Raw genomic sequence first — 21,539 nt, 5'->3', positions numbered from 1 at the left:
AAGTCTCACTAGAGAGTTTAAAAATAGAGAGGGAGACTGGGGAGGGGAAGGAGAATTTGAGGAGTAAAAAATAATCCTTAACTGGCAAGGATCTTTGGGGAGGAAGACAGACCAAACCCAAACCACCATGTACCTTTAATATTCTATTTCTTGGGTTTCTGTCTTGTATAACACAGTTGACTATTTGAACTAAGCCTGGATGTGCTGCGATTTTGCTGCCCCCATTTGTCTTTTTTTGAGTAGTACTGCCAATCACTCCTCAGCCCTTTGTATATTCAGGGCAATGAAGATGAGGTGTGTTTTGCACTATGTAATGCATTAGTGCCTCTTTGGAGTCCAAGAGGTCCCTGTTCCTACAGTGACTACTACTCTTCTTGTTTCAGTTGCAAAGGTCCAAAGCATTTTCCTAAATTCCTTTTAACCCAGAGAGGTTTGTGAAGTAATGGAAACATTTTGGGCATAGGAAAGTTCATGTTGTATAGATAAGAGGAAAAATATCTTCTGCTATGGGCAGTGCAGATCCTTGCAGAGTCTTCTTGAATTTCCCCTCCCTTTGAATGTTTCTATATCATTCTTGGGGAATACTGGATGCTGTTCTTAATACTTTTCCTTTTCTAATAATGAAACAATGCTACCAAAACTCTTCTTCCATGAGGAGAGAATATTCAACTATTTTTCTCCTATTAGATGTAATAACTCAGATAAATTTTTAGAAAATGTTGAAAATACTTCCTGATTTTTCACTAAATGAGAAAGGTGGAGGAATTTCCATGTTAATTTTTTATTTTCTCCTCAAAATAGATTGAAAGTGTATTTGAAGGACTACCTGGATACAAAACCATCCGCATCCTGGATTACAGGTAAAAAGTTACTGATGCACACATGGTAATTTTAACTGGTTATGTCTGATGGTGTGATGTGCTAGCACCATACTTGGAAAAATGATAGGCATGTCTGTGGGAATTCCTAGGATGTACTAACCAAAGGAACAAGTGCTTTTGTATTTGGTACCTCGCTATACAGAGGTTGAAATAGAAATACAGAACTATCTCTTTTTTGTTCGTGGCATCCATCAGAGGAACTCTCATTATATGCTTGCCTTGATTTTAAGACAAGGCATTCTTATTCAACATTCTATCCTAAAACTAAAAGTGATATTTTCTAATTTAAAATTAGCATCTAATACTTCTTCAGTACTGTTGACATGTCCTAGTATTAAACAAGGAAGAATGTGGTGTATTTAATTTTTTTTCCAGCTTAATATGGGATGACTCTGAAAATTGGTATTTGAGATATGTAAATGTCTTTCTCTCCTTGAACAAAACATAAGTCGGTGAATAATCTGACAAATGATATGCAATGTTTTAACTCTCTTTATTAATTTTTAATAAATAATATTATTTAACAAATTACTAAAATGTAACAATTAATAAAAATATTTAATAAATATTATTTTTTAAGACTAGTTTCCTAAAATCGATTTGTGCTTCAGAATGACATTTTAAGTTAATTCAGAGGAAAAAGAGATCCTGCATATTATGTATCAAACATCTGATGTCTGAGTTTTGGGGTACCTCAATCACAAGTTACAATTTTTCTTGAATATAACTTTCAGAATCTAATGAGACTGTTCATGAGTTAATATAAATGGTGTGGTTTTTAAGACTTTGTAAACTGTTTCTTAGAACATACTAGCTGGAATATCCTACTTGGTAAACATGCAGGTAGCAAGGCAGCCATGATGAGAAAGGCTTTATGGTTGGAACCCTAGACTGTGTTCAGTTTCCAGCCTGAAAGATCACAAAACCTTCTTTTCTGGTATCTGCAGTCTAATATATCTGCAAGCCGTTGGTTCATTTGAGAAGACAAATAAAAGGTTTATATTTCTGACAAAGTACCAAAGCACTGGCCTATGCTCTGCATGACAAAAAAAACCCATGTTTGTGAACTAAACCTTCAGGTAGAGTTAGTCAGCCTTAATTTTCTCGGTGCCAATAGCAATGTAACTGCATTATTTGCAATAAGTTGAGATAGCTCTGCTGATTCCTTGTGATCAACAGGCAATATCTCAGCTCAGTAAAGCACAACAGTTTGGTACGTAGCAGAATAACTATGCAACTTACAACTATTTTGCTGTTTGCCTTTTTAAATTTGTGTTCCCTGTAAAACAGCAAAGTAAATTTGTTTGAGTTAGAAGACTTAAAGGAAATATTAACATTGATTTAACATGTTTTGCTGTTGTGTTTTGTTTTGTGCTTATATTCAGCTTTCCTGAGGAGGACAGGTAAAAACTTTTTTGTAGATACTGTTATAATACAGATGGAAAACCATGTTTAGCTGGAGGATACAGGTTTGGGGATTTGTAATTTATTTGGCTGTAGAGGAAGATAGTTATCCAGTGTAAACATTATGTGAGGGGGTTCTACCAGAAACTTCAAGTAACTGAGCAGTTTTGATTATGGATTAACCCAATTTGCTTATTTGAGTCCTAATCACTCAAAAAAAAAAAAAAAGGCACTTGAGGAAAAAGCTACGGGGCTAATTTGGGCATAGGAGTCTCTTCTGTGAAGAGAACAGAATTGCTTAATGATGACTAAAGGTCTTTTTAGTCTGCAGGAAAGTCTTGACTAGATACAGGATTATTATTATTATAAAAATTACAGTAGATAGGAAAGCCACAGTTCTCCAGCAAAGGCAGTTGGCTCTGCTACTGCACATCTTAGCAGTAGCTTTATAAACGTTCCTTACAGAAAATGGGATCAGTCTGAGCTTGTTGTCAGACATATGCAGGTTAAGCATCCAAAATTTTCCTCCTTTAGGATTTTAAAAAATTCACAAGACAGAAAATGAAATGCAGCCTTTAACTTACCAGATGTATTGTTTTGTGTGTTTCTCTTCAGAGGCATAACCATTTTTCACAAACAGTTTACAGAGAATTAGCATTTAATTTTAGAATACATGTTAGAAGACACAAATCTCTTCACAATGGTGACTTAAAGTCATCCTCTACTACACTACTGCAGGCTAAAATGCATGCAACTGTTCACCTTACTGTGTTCCAAGCACCAGATATTGTAGCCCCTTCTAGAGAGATGATGGCATTGCAGTTATTAGTTAGGAATTATTAACTGCAACTGACAGCACAGTTGTATTAGATCTAAAAGTTACTTTTGAGGACCATACTGTATTCCATTTTTGCCCTGCCTTTTCATTACTGCTTCCTTTTTTATTTCTTCTGCTGACAGTGAGTGCCCATGATGAGCCTGTGGTAGGCTCATCTCAATGACAGAGCCAGCAATAAAATTCCATCAGGCTCCTGCTTTTAGTCAGTGTGTTTGCTGATTATGTCTCCATTGTATCTGGGTCTGGGGCTTTACAGACTTCTCTGAACAGAGCCATTACTTTAGCAATCCAGACCAGCTCTGTGGAATGAGGAAAATCTGTCTTTGGAGCACATTTTTTAACACTTCCTAGATTACTTAATTTTCTTGCTGTGCCCTGTGTACAAGCAAAATATGTTATATTTTCTAAAGCTCCCTCGTGCTTTTGCCCATTGTATGGTAAATGAGATTGCTGCCTACGCTGCCACGTAGAAAAGGCCATCCAGACATATTAAGGAAAAGAAAATTAAGCAAGTGGAGGAGTTAAGCTGTACACAGATGCAACACTTGAAGAATAAATGATCAAATGAGTCTAGAAAAATGGGTCTAGAAAAATATTACCAATTATAAGCTGTATTAAATACCATTTTGTTGCTATTAAAAACATGATGTCAAGCAGATTGACACTTCATAGTGACAGTGATCAGGGCTTCCTCTTGCTACTGTAGATTACTACTATACACAGCCTCTTTTTCCTGGCTGTTTTCATACCTCAGAGCCATTCCAGTCATTGGCATGATCTTCAAATCATCACTCACACTGCTGCATACTGATGGGCACTTAATAATGCTGGGGGAAAATTAACATCGTGGTCTGCTTGTGACAGATTCACTAGTAGAAAGAAACACATGGCTGGAGCCAGACCAGATATCAAGTTCTGGTAGTCTTTTCTGGAGAACTCTGCAGTAGTGGAAAACACAAGCAGCCAAACACAGGTGTGAAGAAATAATTTATTCAGAATCCTTTAAGGCAATACCTTTTTTATTAAAAAAGGTACTGACACAGGGTCTTAGGAAAAAAAAATTGTAGTGTTCGCTATACATTAGAAAACTTTTCATCTCTCATCTATGTTCTCTTTCTCTTTGTACAACTGAAGTGGAGTGGAAGTTCACTTTGCTGCTACTTTTGATGGAAAAGCCATCAGCAATGCCACCTGGGACCTGATTAACCTTCATTCCAACAAGGTGGAGGATAACTCCTTTATGGACACAGAGGATAATCCAACAGTTGTGTACACCATCAGTGATTTCCAAGATTATATTGCTGATATCCTCCAGAAAAATGCCTTGCTTGGAAACACTTCCCTGTCTTTAGACCCTAACTCTCTCCAGCTTACTAAGGGTGCGTATTAATTATGATGCATCAGTGGGCCACACATCTGAAGTTTTATAGAGTAAATCTCAGATGAGTAAATTATGCAGCTGCCCTCTGAATAATTAAAAAGAAGCAATAAAAATGACTTTGTTGCAACTTCTTTTATTCTGATTTTAACCAGGGCAAGTCATTGGCAGGGGTATTTAATTCTCACTCCATTAGACTAGTGTCTTCTTTTCCTTTGACGATGAATTTTGTGGTATGAAATTTCAGTAGTGCTTCTGAAAATTAACAGAAATAGAAGGGGAAATGTGGTTCAAATGATGAATGTTACACCAAGGTGACCTTTAGCTTAGTAGCCTTGAGCAGCACAAAGGAAATACCTGGTTTACTGTTGAATATTCACCAATCCTGCTAAAGGTGACCGAAGAGTGCTGTCCACCCTTCTGTTCTCTTAACTACTCTGTAATTCCTGCTAGTGAGCTGGGGGCATTTCCAGAAATGAAATCTCACTAGAAAACAGTTTGAAAAGATTTTACTTATGAATCTGAGATGAGGGAAGTTTTTTCAGTTAGTCTTTCAAACCAGCTTCCTCACACTGCTACTGCAGCCTTTATATCCCAAGAATTTATATTTCCACAGTAAAGGAAATACTACACCCTATACCAGAAGACCCATCCTGGATTACTGAGCATTCAGTTGTGCTGGAGCACCCAAAGTTCGATGTAAGTATGGTTCTGCGCAGTGGCCTTTGGACACGTTTGAACAACTTAGCAAGGCAGAAATGCAGTCAGCACCCAGAGTTTCTCTATCCTGTTGTTCATGCAGAATATGTAGTAATGAAAGCACACCTTATACTGGAGTAAAACCTGGTGAAATCTCTCATCTGATAATTTGATATCTGTTGCACAACAGTTTTCTGTTATCATTTTATATTACATGACAGTACTGTGTTCCCAGCTGTACAGCCAGGCCTTGCTTCTTATGTTTGGACTGTAAATTGCTCTAAAGACATGATTCTTCCCACAACACTACCTTTCTTTGGAAAGTGAAAAATAGATATAAGCACTGAAGCTAATTGTTATAAGAGATATAATGTTAAGTGTCATATGCTCCTTTTGTTACTGTATTGCTTTCACAGAAAATTCTCAGTTCAGTTTTAAAATGATCTCCATTCTCTTCACATCAGCAAAGGAAACAATAGGCTGTGGTTTCTTTCTTTTCCCCTTGAATCTGTAATTTTCTCCTCTACCTCTGGAACAACCTAAGACATAGACTGGAGTTCTCCACTGGACAGGAGACTTAGTATCCTTGACCATGTCTGCACAATGCAAACGGACTTTAAGCAGACATACCAAGTTAGGTGCCAGCAACACTGAGATCAAGTAAACTTGTTCTGCAATAGCTAGAACTGCTGAATGATGGAGCATTGTCTGGGCTTAAGGATTTATCCAGCAGGTTTCTGTTCTACACTCTGTTGTGTAACACAGATGTGGCTTCCAAGAGCTCAATTGGTGCCAAAAAATCCAGGTCCAGCTATGCTTGGTGGTAGATTTTCACTAAGTTTATTATGAGATAGTGTTGTGACACATTTAATTTCAGATCAACTTCTGAAATCTTCATGAAAGCAAAATTCATAGTCACTTCAAAGAACCCAGATATTCTTGTTAGAATGGTTGCAAGTATAATACCCTTAATTTCATGCCAGTATTCTGTAAGTTTTAAAAGTGAATCATTGATTTCTAAAATGCAAATTCGTATAGATTAGCCATAATGGCTTAAACATGGTGTGGATAAAGATGAATTTTGGTTAAAAGTGAGGAAAGGGCTTTCTCTTATATGGAGCTATCTAGCTAGATTGAAATGTTGCAGATGTTTATTTTAGTAAGATAAAGAATTCTGCCATCTTCACATTCTATCAGTGGATATTCTGACAAATGTGCAGGCAAGAAGATTTTAGAGTAGAGGTAGCTTTGCAATAATAAATGTTAGGCCAGTTTTAGGGAATACTATGTACAAGAAACATTTCTGTCTTCTAATCATAGACTACGAATAATAATGTCATTGTGTCTTTAGACAAAACCTCTTAATTATGTAGAAGATACCCAAAAACCTGCTGTGTGCAATCTGCAATACATAGATAATTTGGGAAGTAAATTCAGATAAATTTAAGAAAATCATAAACATGACTAAACAAGGCTGAAATGATTACTCAGTTACTTCCACTGAAGTCAAACTGTTAGGGTTCAAGTAGATAGTGTTAACTACAAATGTCATCTCTGAGAAAGAAATTTACTGCTATTTTTCTTAGCTGATTTGAGAATAAATGGATTTGTATTATCAAACTCCTATTACTCGTGACATAATGTGGAGCTGTCATGACTTCACCTGATTGCTAGCAGATGGTACCAACTAATCATCAGTTCTTTTCTTAGAGTTGTACAACTCTCTTAAAAAGTGAAGAAAAAAAGAAGTCTAGTTTTGAAACCTGTATTTTATTGTTATTTCTGTTGAGCTGTAACAGGTATAATGCTCTGGCTTGTTAAATACAATGCCTTTCTGGCAGCAGAAAATGGAAAATCAGGGAGGGATTTCTGTGTTGGCAGTCATCTGTCATATTTGTAAGGCTTTCAAAAGACATTAGCAAAAACCAGAGCTTGCCAATATGATATTAAACTTGTTAATATAATATATTGCACTGTAACAAGAATCTTTGAATAATGTTAGTTGTCATAGGAACATCTACCCACATTCAAACAAATGAAGTGTAATCCCTGGCAACTAAATGCTCAGCCAAAAAAAGAGAAGTATTGTGAAGCTATTGCTGCTTGTCCTTATTCATTCTTTATGGAATTTATATGTGTAATTTGTTTCTAATTTTGCATAGTAACTTTTTTTACAGCTTTATTTATAGTGGTCAGTTTTGCCAAGAAAAGGTAATTGCTGAAGCACATGTCTATATGGTGCATATATATTTTTCAACTGATTGTTACCATATAAATTAAATTAAAAAATGTGAGGAGTTAGCGGTGGTGATTGATACAGTTAGACAAATAATTTAATGAAGATACCTGAAATAGCTTGCTTTCCAAAGTGTTCAAATGCAGCTTGAATGAAGCTGGAAGTTTGTTTCACCCATGTTTCAACAAGGAGAAAAATTTCAAATTGATAAGTATTTGGATTCTTCCTGTTATTCATGCCGGTCAAGTAAAGTAAAGAGCATTGATACTTGGGCAGATAGCCACATGAATCCCTCAGTTTTAGGCTGTCAGGTTGCTTTTGTAGCCTTAACCAAATAACTTAATCTCTTCTTGTTTTTTCTCAATATCATTCCCGCATGAGAGACAGATTAATACTCAAAGATGAAATGTGCCAAGTATTCTAACTGTAAACCAAATAATGATCGGGATATGGAGTTTTAAGTAAATGGTGTGCAAATTGAACATTTACAAACAAATTTTTTTTTAACATTTCAAACAATTCACAAAGTCATGGTGCATGTTCTTTGTTGCTCATCATTACTGCTCACAAATGATTTATCTGTACAGGCATCTTGGCTTCAAGACTAAAGTTATTCCAGGTTCTAAATGCCCTTCTTTACATTATGGGCTTTGTTTCCCCCCTGGGTTCTGACACCCACATACATACTAAAATACAGCAATAAATGACCACAGGGCATGTATACATTCATGTTCAGTTCCTAAACTGGTTTATGTGTCATAATGACTATAATAATTACTGTCTTGATTATGCAGCTGGTGAATAATAGCTGTTAAGAGCTCTTTATGCTTTAGGAAGGCAGGCATTTCTCTTTGGTTTAATTAGAAACAGACAGATCATTTTCTCAGTGAAGGAAAGGAAATGGGATGGGTGTAGACAGTAAATTTCTTAGTACCTTAAGGGAAGCTGCACTCCCAACAATTCAAATTGCTTCTTTCCCTTTTTAGTGGACATGACTGGACATGAAATATATGCTACAAGGATGTGCATTTCACATGTACATTACGCATGATTAGCCAAGGGTGTATGCTTGCCAATCCTCCCAGTTTAGCGCCTCCTGCTGCTGCCCATTATGTTCTTACAGAGGCAGTAGTACCAGATTTTGCTGTTGGCTGCTCTTAACACCCTCTATGGGTGCAGCCCAACACAGACAGCCAGTGCTTCCTCTGTAATAGTGGAAATATTAATAGTGGGTTTATGTTCCAGGACAGCACCTTTTTAGCTGAACGCCCTTCAGCAGATGAATCAACTGTCAGCAATACCTTGCCCTTTGATTTCACCAAACCAGATTCCACTTCAGATAGTGAACAGTTCAATGGCAATGAAATCCGGCCAAGACCAGGAAATCCTGACTCTGAAGCCAGTTTGGCACCTGAAGCTCCGCTCTCCTCAGAGACTGACATCACTTCTTTGCCTGATGGGCTGAATTTAGAGGATGCAAATCCAACTCTTAATTTGGTCACTGCACCAGAGTTAGAGCATGATTCTGTGGACTCTCCGGAATGGCTTTCAGCCTCCAATTCTTTAGATGGTAAGTTAATGCTATTGACTGAAGCTTAAATTTGGATGCCAGTGTTTTCTGATACTTACCAAGGTATAGTTCACCAAATGACTTTTCAGCAAGGTCTAAAAAACTGCATGTCTTTCCCTGATAGTTTTTACCTTTCTTGCATGTATGTGTCCAAGAATAATATGCTAAGGTAAAACATTTGTAACAGCTAATGATGTTTATCCCTTCAGGAAATGGTACCCACATGATATTTAATTGCATAGAAGTATTTTCTTATCTCTTCACTTGGCCTATAGAATATCTGAATGAAAAGTGGGAGAGGTCACCGGCGGTCCTTCTGACTTTGGCATACAGAGGCCGGGATGTATCATAGAATCATAGAATAGTCAGGGTTGGAAAGGACCAAGGATCATCTAGTTCCAATCTCCCTCCCATGGGCAGGGTATCATGGAAACATGTTGAATACAGATGTGCAAACAGTAAAATGAATGTAATTTGACACTTTCTATCACAATAATTGGAAATTATTTATCATATTTATCATAACTAATTGGAAATTTATTTTTATTCTTATGGTTTGAAGGTACTAGTCTATCTGAAAACTATTTGCCTTTGAGTCCTCCTCACCTCGTGCCTGAAGAACCTCCATCTACAGATGATTACACAGTTCCTCTGCTTTCTGCACCAACAGTGTCCTCTTCCTCAGTTGTAGAGACTGGTATTAAAGAAACAGGATCTGCTGAGAAGGAAGAAATAACTCAAGGTAGTCCTGCAGGCAGTAACAATGCAGACTCTGTGTTGCATGAGTCTGTGGAAGAAATTCCTTTTCCCTTAGAATACCACCCTGTGGAAGATGGAATATATCTAGGAGACAGAGTTATATATGATGATGGGTCTGGTTCAGCTTTTGATGGTTCAGGAAAAGAAATGGAATCAAGTATTTGGCCTTGGGAAGATGCAACACTGGAACCGGTTTTCTACCCTGGTGCTGACAACTGGCTTGAAGATGACAACGAGTCTTTGCTAATTAGACCTGATGATATTCCTGAAGGCATGATCTTAGACTATATTCTTAACTCTAAGAATAAATTAGAAAACAGTCCTTCCAAAGAAGAGAATGAAGGTATGGCCAATCTAAAAGAAGATTTCCTTGATGAATCTGAAATATTTGTCTTTCCAGACACTACAACTCAGCAGGTACATCTGTTACAGACAGAAGAGCCATCACCAGTGGAACCATCTACACAGACACAAACATTGAGCAACTACATTTCTTCTGTTACACCATCCTTGGTCTTGGAGCCTTCAGTGGACCATTCCTTTGTAGACATGCCAACTGGGGAGGCCCCTGTTTCACCACACAATACTGGTCTTTCTGTGGAAGATATGATCCTTGCAGCTACAGGGACTGTCAGTATGGAGCAACCTGAAGAGTCCAGTATAGGTCAGAACAACATTTTTGAAGCAGCTGAACACCAAAATGAAGATAGGACAATGACAGAAGAACTACTCACAGTGGAGCAGTCAAATGCAACTGAAGCTGCTACAGTAGGCCACTGGGACACAAGCTCCTCAGAAACTATCCTGACTGCAACTTTTTCCATGGTAAACCCTGATGCTTCCATGGAAGACACTGATGCTTCTACAGAAGAGCAGCAAACCCTAGATTCATCACTGGCAGTCCAAGACACTACTGAGTCAGCAGTGAAGAAACCTGATGATGTTTGGCCTACTGACAGAGCACTAGAAAGCTCACTAGATCAGACAGTACATTCAGCAATGCCACCTGTCACTCAAGCTGTGACTGCAGTTCCTTCTGTAATAGATCAGACCACTGTCCTAGAGGGCTTTGCTGGACAGGGTAGCACAGACCACAATGCAGATATTCCCATGGGCTTCAGCAGTGTTATGAACTCTTATGTGACATTGAGTGCAACAAGCAGCACTGTTGAGCTTCCCTCCCATTTCCCTCCTGTGGGATCCACGGTGTCATCATCTGTGGCTACCTCAACAAAGCTGGGAGATGAAACTGTGAGAGTCCTGGATGTTTCAATGGACCTGGATCGTGTGAGCTCTGTCCACTTTTCTCCTGACCTGACTGAGGAGGGAAGGAGCATGACCGAAAGTCACGTGGAGCTAACAACTCATGTTCAGTCCACAGAGATGGCCAGTGTGGCTTGGGCCACACGTGAAAATGGCTATAGTACTCCTGTCCCCTCAAGAGCTCTAGTGGTGTTCTTCAGTCTTCGGGTTACCAACATGATGTTCTCAGAGGACCTGTTCAATAAAAACTCCCCTGAATATAAAGCGTTGGAGCAGCGATTCTTGGAACTGGTAAGGGCCGCTTCTGTTCAAAATGCCTATTACCAGGTAGATCAAAAATGTTTGTAAATAATAGTTTGTTGGCTGTCTTTTGCAGAGAGCAACTCAAGACTGGTGTTTAGAGATACTGTCTGTGTCCCTCTATGGGAAAATTCTGCCTGGAAATGGGCAGTGGGCTGGGGTGTGTTGTATGTCTTTTAGTCAGTTGGTATTTTCTCTAAAGTGTAACTTTTCAGTGCTGTGGGCTAGATATTCTGCTGTTGTTAATAAATGCAGCAGTGTAGCTGAAGTCACTACAACCCTTCCCTTACTTGCTTCTAGAGTCCTCTGTGTTTAGTCTATAGGGAGAGAGAAGTAAAAAAATTTGGACTGTGGTGAGGTAACTTCCTGTAAAACATTCAACCCATCCTAAATAAGAGGTAGTTGTCATAAAATCATAGAATGGGTTGGAAGGGACCTTAAAGCTCATATAGTTCCAACCCCCAGAACTGAATGAAGTACTGCAGGTGGGGTCTCATGAGAGCAGAGTAGATGGGGAGAATCACCTCCCTCGACCTGATGGACATGCTCCTTTTGATGCAGCCCAGGATATGGTTGGCTTTCTGGGCTGCGAGTGCACACTGCTGGGTCACAGTGAGCTTCTGGTCAACAGATACCCCAGAGTCCTTCTCTGGAGGGTTACTCTTAATCCATTCTCTGCCCAACCTGTAGCTGTGCCTGGGATTGCCCTAATCCAGGTGTAGAGACTTGCACTTGGCCTTGTTGAACTTCATCAGATTTGCACTGGCTCATCTCTCAAGTGTGTCAAGTTCAGGGAACTAAGCTATTCCTAAATTGGCTGATGTCTAGCAAAGCCCCACAGGGGTTATACAGCTGCAATTGTAAAATTTTAACTAGAAAATTACCCTCTTCTGACTGAAATGAGCATTTTTTTTTTTGCAGGAGATGAAGGGAGCAAGGGAGAGAGAGGGAAAGGGGACTTGTGTGAAGCAATACCCTGTGAAATGGCAAGTGTGCCAGAAGGGAGTCGAACTGGCCTGAAAGGGTTAGTAAGATGAAGGCGAATACGCTCCTGGAAGGGAGCGTTTTGACCTTCATCTTACTAACCCTTTCAGGCCAGTTTGACTCCCTTCATGTGCCCAATGGTTTGACCAAGGGAGAGCACTCTGTATATCCCAAGAACTGCATTTCTGAACTGTAGGTTTTTTAGAAGCTGCCTTCAAACTGTGATACTCTTAAGAACTGCCTGAAGTATTTGGGCTTCTGGCAGGCTGCCAGCACAGGTCTCAACTGAGTAAAGTTTTAATGCCTTTGTTGCAGGATTTGGATAAAATAATTCAGGCTCCTGCTGTCTGACATTACACCAATGCGACTGACTTGAGCAGAGATTCAAAGAGTGAGCTTTTCTGTTGTGTCCTGTGTTACAGCTTGTGCCCTACCTCCAGTCAAATCTGACGGGCTTCCAGAATCTGGAAATCCTCAACTTCAGAAATGGCAGCATTGTGGTGAACAGTCGAATGAAATTTGCCAAACCTGTGCCTCGGAATGTCACCAATGCTGTGTACATGATCCTGGAAGACTTTTGCAACACTGCGTATCATACCATGAATCTGGCCATTGATAAATACTCCCTGGATGTGGAATCAGGTAAAAATGGGAGGGAAATGCATTTTAGTGCAAGGGATTTAGAGCAACTTCTGCTTTAAGGACTTAAAAGGATCCCAGCATTTCAGGCACAGCCCAATTGCTTTTCACAGGCTGGGCTTTAGAAAGACAGAATTCAGGCAGATAGACAGTCGCTGTTAAGGGACTAAAGAGATAAAAATCAAAATGGGACCCAGACTAAGCAAAATGTATAGGGCCCACATAGAAATATGGAGCCAAAGTTGGCAGAAGTAATACTCTGCATAATGCTGCTGCACTTTCACTGGGGAGTGAGAAGGAAGACTGCTCAGCAGGAACAGTGGTGTTCATCTCTCTTGTGCTTAGTTTCATGTGCAGTTTGACCTTACTCTATGTGGTTATTCCCACAAGTGGCAGCCAGTTTAGCTGCCAGGTGGGCATCTGCACAGGCAACAGCTGCTGCTTTACTCTTGTGGCAAGGCCTTGGTTGCACTAAAATGTTACAGGCCCTCTTATTTCCCTCCTCTGATACAGAGAGAAAGTTCTTCCCCCTTCCAACTTAGCCAGGAGTTTACCATAAAGACAATTCAGAAATATTTCCTGTTTTAAGGTTAAAGAAAAATAGCAGTGCTCACCTGTTGGCAATTGATAACTGATCTTCTGAGGTAGCTTTTCAATACAGATGGTTTAATTAGCATGACAAATCTTCCAATTTTGATCATTTAACTGTGTGCCAGCCTCTTACACCTGGTCCAAGTGAGGTATTGCAAATACTACAAGCTTGTGCTTCTAGCAGACAAAAAAGCAGACCCAGGCACAGGAGGTGACGAGTGCCTGAAGTCCCTTTGCCCTTTTCTTGTACATTGCCTAGGGTTTTCTGTAACAAGAAATACTGGAGATCAGCTGTGTTACTCATTACAGTTCCAGCAGGCAGAGAACATCTGAGGTACTGCACATTCTAGTGAGAAAAAAAACACTTCATACTTGCATTTTCAATTGGCCTGGTGGGTGGTCTTAGCCATGACACAGATCGCAATGTGCAGACAGAGGCATGCACCCTAGTGCTTGTTCACTTTAGCAGAACCATCTGTTTTTCAAGAAGGACACAGGCTGGATTTTGGGGGATTATTTTAACGAAGAGTTCATTACAGAAAATGGCAGCAGCCAAACAGTGCTTTGCCTCAGTTAAGCTTCTCCTCTACCATTAGTATTTTCTGCCCTGTGCACTCTCAGGTGAACAAGCTGATCCCTGCAAGTTCCAGGCCTGCAATGAGTTCTCTGAATGCTTGGTAAATCGCTGGAGTGGGGAAGCTGAGTGTGTCTGCAATCCTGGCTACCTAAGCATTGATGGGCTGCCATGCAACAGTATTTGTGACCTGCAACCAAACTTCTGCCTGAATGATGGGAAGTGTGACATAAGCCCTGGGCATGGGGCCATATGCAGGTAGGTCATCCCACTGCTTGAAGCATGTGCTGCCTGTACAAAAAGCCCTTACTGTCTCCTCTCTTGTAGCGTTCTATGAGATTTGTGCAAAATACCCTAAGATTATGTATAGTAAGTGAGATTATAAGGATTATCATTCATGTTATGCTGTTGAGTGTAGGTCCCACGTAATAGTGGGATACATATATTATATATTATATACAATGTATATTATATATGTACAGTATATATTTATATGTATATATGTATACATTAGGAGTGAGATATTAACATTTCTTCAATAGAAAATAAACATCAGGAAATAAAAACAACTACAAAAAATGGTAGTAATGGAATATACTCAGCTATTCAAATCACCTTCATTGACCTCTGGGGACAGAATTAATCTTCAGAGGTTTTCTCAAGTTAATACTGTTAAATACTGTTAAAACATGAGAGTTAATTCCACCACAAAACTTACTTCATACCTGAAAGGCGCATTCATACAACATAAATATATTAAAAATAGTGTTCTTGGTTAGGAAAAAGTCATAGTTCAATGGAGTTTTGGGAAAAAATATGTGTGATTCATAAGAAGATTGCAGGCTGGGTTCAAATTTTTGCTTTTAAAAAGATACAGATGCATTTAAACAGGATCTCTGTGTTTTACAGGTAAGGGACAAGACATAGTACAAAATACAGAAAAAAGGATGCTCCCTCTGACATTGCACTTATTTTTTTCCTTTTCAAGCAATATTAACAGTCTGGTTTTAAAAACAAAATGTCCCTAGCAAAAAAATATAAAAGACTTACTGAAAAAAAGAATACTACTACTAGTAGTTAGCATTTATTTTCCTTCAAGTGATTTTAAGTAAGTTTACCTAGAACACCTCTGAAGTCAATTTTGGAGTCCCAGCAGTTACCAGGTAAAATAAAAATGCTTTAAAAGCTAGACAAACAGATGCTATCCCAGATGTATTATATATTGTATAATATTTGTACAGTAGTGTTAATGACAAGCAGGTCAATATCTGAACTCAAGCATAGTCCAGCCAGTATTCTGTAAGAACTTTTTCAAAAATTCAAAGTATTGCTTACTACTTTCAGAAACTATTTTCGATATTTATGTTAGAAGACTTAATTTAGTGATGTTTCTTATTAATAAGGTTAATTGCTTTGAATTATGAGAACACCTTACAGTTCCTTCAGTTTTTATAGAAAACATGCTGGAGAGGGACTCTTCATCAGGCACTGCATGAAGAGAGGACATGGGGTTACGGGTTTTAATTTAGAAAAGAGAAGTTCAGATTAGATATAAGAAAGAAGTTCTTCACTGTGAGGGTGGTGAGTCACTGGAATGAGTTGCCCAAGGAAGTTGTGAATCATAGAATCATAGAATAGTTAGGATTGGAAAGGACCTCAAGATCATCTAGTTCCAACCCCCCTGCCATGGGTAGGGACACCTCACACTAAACCATATCATCCAAGGCTTCATCCAACCTGGTCTTGAACACTACCAGGGATGGAGCATTCACTACCTCCCCAGGCAACCCATTCCAGTACCTCACCACCCTAACAGTAAAGAATTTCTTCCTTATATCCAGACTAAACCTCTGCTGTTTAAGTTTCAACCCATTACCCCTTGTCCTATCACTACAGTCCCTAATGAGTAGTCCCTCACTAGCATCCCTGTAGGCCCCCTTCAAATACTGGAAGGCTGCTATGAGGTCTCCACGCAGCGTTCTCTTCTCCAGGCTGAACAGCCCCAACTTTCTCAGCCTGTTTTCATATGGGAGGTGCTCCAGTCCCCTGATCATCCTCGTGGCCCTCCTCCGGACTTGTTCTAACAGTACCATGTCCTTTCTATGTTGAGGACACCAGCACTGCACACAATACTCCAAGTGAGGTCTCACGAGAGCAGAGTAGAGGGGCAGGATCACCTCCTTCAACCTGCTGGTCATGCTCCTTTTGATGCAGCCCAGGATACGGTTGGCTTTCTGGGCTGTGAGTGCACACTGCTGGCTCATGTTCGTTTTCTCATTGACTAACACCCCCAAGTCCTTCTCCGCAGGACTGCCATGAATTTCCTTTTTGCCCAACCTGTAGCTGTGCCTGGAATTTCTCCGACCCAGGTGTAGGACCTTGCACTTGTCATGGTTAAACTTCATGAGGTTGACATCAGCCCACCTCAAAAGTGAGTCAAGGTCCCTCTGAATGGCATTCCTTCCCTCTAGCGTATCAACAGAACCACACAGCTTGGTGTCATCGGCAAACTTGCTGAGGGCGCACTCAATTCCATTGTCCATGTCAGCGACAAAGTTATTAAACAAAACCGGTCCCAATACTGATCCCTGATGGACACCACTTGTTACTGGTCTCCAGCCGGTCATTGAATCGTTGACCACAACTCTTTGAGTGCAACCATCCAGCCAGTTCTTTATCCACTGAGTGGTCCACCTATCAAATTGATGTCTCTCCAATTTAGAGACAAGGATGTCATGTGGGACAGTGTCGAACGCTTGCACAAGTCCAGGTAGATGACGTCAACTGCTCCACCCCGTCCATCACTTTTGTAGCCCCATCATAGAAGGCCACCAAATAGGTCAGGCAGGATTTTCCCCTAGTAAAGCCATGCTGGCTGTCACCAAGCACCTTGCTCTTTTTCATGTGCCCTAGCATGCCTTCCAAGAGAATCTGCTCCCAGATTTTGCCAGGCACAGAGGTGAGACTGACTGGTCTGTAATTCCCCAGGTCATGCTTCATCCCTGGCAATGTTCAAGGCCAGGTTGGACAAAGCCTTGGGTGACATGGTTTAGTGTGAGGCAGGGACTGCCCATGGCAGGGGGCTGGAACTAGATGATCTTAAGGTCCTTTCCAACCCTAACCAGTCTATGATTCTACAATGCAAATATGGTTTTAATGGTATATTTAAAGTCAGTATTAAGGTTCTTATGTTCAAAGCTAGAGGCAGATAAAAACACTGAATGCTGTCTTGGGCAACCATTCTAAGGATACAAATCTTGGATGTACACTTCTTTCTAGCAATTTATTTTCTGTTTTTATTTAACTAACCATCGTGGAGTTCACAGCACTATAAATATTCTGCTTGTTTAACACACCTTCAATTGTATTTACCTCACAAGATAATTAAGACAACTTGCTTTCTACCTTTACAGTGTTCCATATGTCACATTCAAGGCCCAGTCAAGGCCTAATTTTTTACTTAGGCTAAATGCCTTCTAGTTTTAACACATCATGAGATACTCTAAATTGCAAAAACAAAGCCTCACAGGCTTCTTCCATCACAAATGCATTATCCTTTTTATTATTTTGCCTGTCTTCACTCAGAGTTGTTCAGCTTGGAGAATGCTCCCAGGAGACCTTAGAGCAGCCTTCCAATACCTAAAGGGGGCTTAGAAGAAAGGTGGGGACAAACTTTTTAGCAGGGCTTGTTGCAATAGGAGAAGGGGTAATGGTTTTAAATCAAAAGAGGGTAGATTCAGACTAGATATAAGGAAGAATTTTTTTACAAAGGTGAAACACTCTGTCAGGTTGCCCAGAAGGAGCAGATGCCCCATTCCTGGCAACATTCAAGGCAGCCTGACCTAGTTGAAGATGGCCCTGCCTATTGCAGGGGGGCTGGCCTAGATAACATTGAAAGGTCCCCTCCAACCCAAACTATTCTATGATTCTATACCAAAAAGGCTGTTCACAATAATAAAAATATGTTAGTGCTTGAACACATAGAGGTATTTACTGAGGTGCCTTAACTGAGGGCACATCATACAGGAAGTTAACTACATTTACATTAACCAAAGCTTTGCTAGTGTTTAATTTCCCCGTGCTTCCTTGTTGCAGGTGTCGTGTGGGAGAGAACTGGTGGTATAGAGGGGAGCACTGTGAAGAATATGTGTCAGAGCCACTGGTTGTGGGTATTGCAATTGCTTCTGTAGCAGGATTCCTTCTTGTAGCATCTGCTGTCATCTTCTTCTTGGCCAGGACCCTTCGAGACCAATACACAAAGACTGACACTGAGGACTCACAGGGGTAAGGGACACCATCTAATATTTTAAAACACATCTGCTATGATAATAGGATGCTTCCATATAATAGTAGGTGCTTTCATATGCCAGGCTTCCTTAACCTGCCTGCTGCCCTTCCAGGCTGCAGAGAACATCACAGTTTGTTTCTTGCTCCCCCAGGCAGGGTGACAGCCTCTCGTCCATTGAGAATGCAGTTAAATACAACCCCATGTACGAAAGTGACACGACTGGCTACAGCCATTATTACAGGAGATACCCACAACTAACATCCTACAGCTCCACCAGTGCAGATACATCCACAGACTACAGCAGTGAAGAGATCAGGCACATTTATGAAAACAGTGAGCTTACTAAGGAGGTAAATTACTTTGTTTTCACAGTGGCATGGAAATGATCATGTAAACAATAAGCTTATTTCACACTTGTAACCCAAGAGGTAGGCCCACTCGTTTCCCAATATCTATGCTCAGGAGAAACAGGCTGGAACTACTAAAGGGAAGAAAGAAAGGATTCCCTTCCCCACTTGCTATTAGGTACAGAGAATTAAATGGGTGTGTTCTGAACTGTAATGAATTTCATATGATGATGGAGTTGACTTCTTAAATGACTTCATGAGAGCTGGGGAGGTTTGTGCCAACTACCTTACGTAAGACTAGTTATACAGTCAGAACCTGGTGCATCCAGGCATTTCTACAGTTTCATTGTTTGGTTGTTTTTTTGTTTTTAAAGTATACATATTTCTATAACCTGCAAGTTAGATCACCTTCTCTCCTTTCTTCCTGTATACACAGTATCCAGGGTTTGTGCTGAAGTGGATTTGTTAAAGAGAAGGGATTTGCATCTAAGAACTAGCCACAGATCCTTAAGCAACTGTGAGAGGTGTGAATCCAGCCTGTAGCTGGGCTTGTAGGCAAAGGATCTATGGGAGATAGATGGTTTGTAACAGCCTGCTGATACGTCTCACTCTGTCCAAGCTTTGGTCTTGATTTAAAAGTAAAGTATTACTGGATTCCAAGTGCTTCATTTAAAAATGAAAACAGCATAAAGTCAAATTTTAGTATTGGGAGTGCCCCTTTTCAAACTTTACTCCTTGAAACAGCAAAACATGGGAGTTTTGTTTTCCAAAACCCATAAATGAGTTATTTCAGTAGTATTCTAATTTCTGTTATCTGCTTACAGTGTGTTTCTTGTATTCTAGGAAATTCAGGACAGAATTCGAATTATAGAGCTCTACACTAAAGACCGTCAGTTTGCAGAGTTTGTCAGGCAGCATCAGATGTAAGTGAAATGTCTTACTTGGATAACTAACTCATTTGCTGTTTTTTTTATGTGCCCTTTACTACATTCCTGGATTTTTTCATATCAAGTGTCTAGGAATGCTGGAACACTAGAGGTTAAGATTTCAACATTATTTCTGAAGAAGTTCAATCCTTTGAAAGTACTTAAACTAATCCGTGTCAAAAATAGATAACTCCAGAAGGTATGTTAAAAACATTGAAGAGGAATCCCAGAATTAAGGGGTGTTGGAGAAGCACTGACATTAATTTAGGTCCTTGAAAGCACAGATTGAACCTTCTTAACTCTTGTAATGTATTTACTACTTCATAGTGCTCTATTTAAAATAGAAATATTTATCTTGAGTTCTGAAGACTTGGCAACTAACTATACCCTGACAGACCAGTAGTACAGCCCTGTCTGGTATGGTGGCACTTACCAGAGCATAAAGCTTACAGTTCCAAACAACTAACCAAGCTGAGCTATGTGCTTTGATGAGAGCCAATCATGGAAAAGGCCATCAAGGAATGAATTAGTAGCATACACGTTCTTATGAACTCTGCTCTCCCTGTAGCAAGCAGCAAATTACAGCTAACTGGGGCAGTCTGAAAGATACTATGGGATCCTTTTAAAAATAGCTACAGTAACAAAAATTTAAGATCATCAGCTATCTTTTTTTTTTTTTTATTGAAACTAACAGCAGTTCACATGTTCCCATGTCAGTTGTTCATTTTTTCACCTTGAAAAGGATCACCATCTAGATTTTCCACAGCTGGAAAGTAGTAAGGGCTGCCTCATACAAGCCTTGAACTCAGTGTTTGAAAGAGAGTAAATAATTTCTTCTCTGTTTTTTTGTTTCAGGAAGCTGCTTTAAGAAAAAAAGAAATCAGTAGAATACATGTGGAAGATAAAGGCTGCCTTGTTGCCATAGCAATGGGCTCAGATGTAACTGCAAAGTTACTTATAGTCTTAACATTGCAGGGATGGATACAGATGTTTTTTGCATGAATGGCTAAAATATACAGATATCTATCTCAATTACTTCTGGCTTTTCTGTGTAAAGTGACGTTTTTAAGAGGTGATCAGAAGTGGTAGAGGTTATGAAAGTTCATTTTCCTTTAACTCTGAAATGGACAGCAAAAGTTTGTAAACCAAGGCAAAAAAAAATCTCATCAGGTAAGAGAAGATACATGCACTACCAAAATAAAATGCACATTTAAAATCCCTCTTTGGCATTTACCTCCTCACTGGAGGCTTTCACAGGTATCCAGGTGTGTAGCAATTTCACATGTATCCAGCACTAGTGGAAGAAATACTTTGTGAATGATTTGTAGGGGAGCGTGATTGTGCTAGAATTATTTTAGCATTATTTTAAAGCATTCCCATTATAAATGCGACCATAACCTCACCAGAAAAATTCTTCTTTTCTACAGATGCCTGAGGTACCTTTTGTCACTAGCATTAGCAAAGCAGAGTGCAGCAGGGAGCCTGCAGGCCTCCTAAAGGCTCTGACAACAATCATCACCCTGCCTGCCAGTGACTCCATCGGGCACCTCAGCAAGGCAGCACAGTACTGCTGCTGCACAGAACCCTGTTTTGAAAGCCAGGACAGTTGATTCTCCAGCTGTTCCTGCAGACACACAAGTTGGGGCATAGAGGGCTTCTATCAAAAAAATGTTATGTGAAGCTTAAGTGACTAACACTGATCTTTTTTATGTAGACAATCTGTTTGCTATTTTAAGTTAATACACATTATTATTTGTTGTGTGTTTCCCTATCCTTATGTTCATAATGGATTTAATTGTTTATATAGAAAGATGAATAGTTTAATGATAAAATTTGTGCCCTTTGTGCCCATCCTTTAAAAA

General features: G+C 39.7%; 1 protein-coding gene across 1 annotated transcript in view; it reads left to right on the top strand.

Annotated features, from left to right (window-relative positions):
- IMPG2 (interphotoreceptor matrix proteoglycan 2) overlaps positions 1–21,063 on the top strand; it is a 59,405-nt gene extending 38,342 nt beyond the window's left edge. The window contains exons 10-21 of the mRNA XM_005151758.3: positions 802–860; positions 2,267–2,284; positions 4,258–4,502; positions 5,118–5,200; positions 8,682–9,006; positions 9,560–11,319; positions 12,735–12,954; positions 14,164–14,374; positions 18,212–18,400; positions 18,556–18,754; positions 19,595–19,674; positions 20,533–21,063. Coding sequence (XP_005151815.2) covers positions 802–860; positions 2,267–2,284; positions 4,258–4,502; positions 5,118–5,200; positions 8,682–9,006; positions 9,560–11,319; positions 12,735–12,954; positions 14,164–14,374; positions 18,212–18,400; positions 18,556–18,754; positions 19,595–19,674; positions 20,533–20,545 — 3,402 coding nt within the window. The 3' untranslated portion in view covers positions 20,546–21,063. The remainder of the gene's footprint in view (positions 1–801; positions 861–2,266; positions 2,285–4,257; positions 4,503–5,117; positions 5,201–8,681; positions 9,007–9,559; positions 11,320–12,734; positions 12,955–14,163; positions 14,375–18,211; positions 18,401–18,555; positions 18,755–19,594; positions 19,675–20,532) is intronic.
- Positions 21,064–21,539: the final 476 nt, after the last annotated feature.

This window comes from Melopsittacus undulatus, chromosome 2, assembly GCF_012275295.1.
Source record: "Melopsittacus undulatus isolate bMelUnd1 chromosome 2, bMelUnd1.mat.Z, whole genome shotgun sequence".
In the NCBI taxonomy this organism is placed as follows: Eukaryota; Metazoa; Chordata; class Aves; order Psittaciformes; family Psittaculidae; genus Melopsittacus; species Melopsittacus undulatus.
Note: the sequence above shows the minus strand (reverse complement) of the source record. Positions and strands in the feature narration are given on the sequence as shown.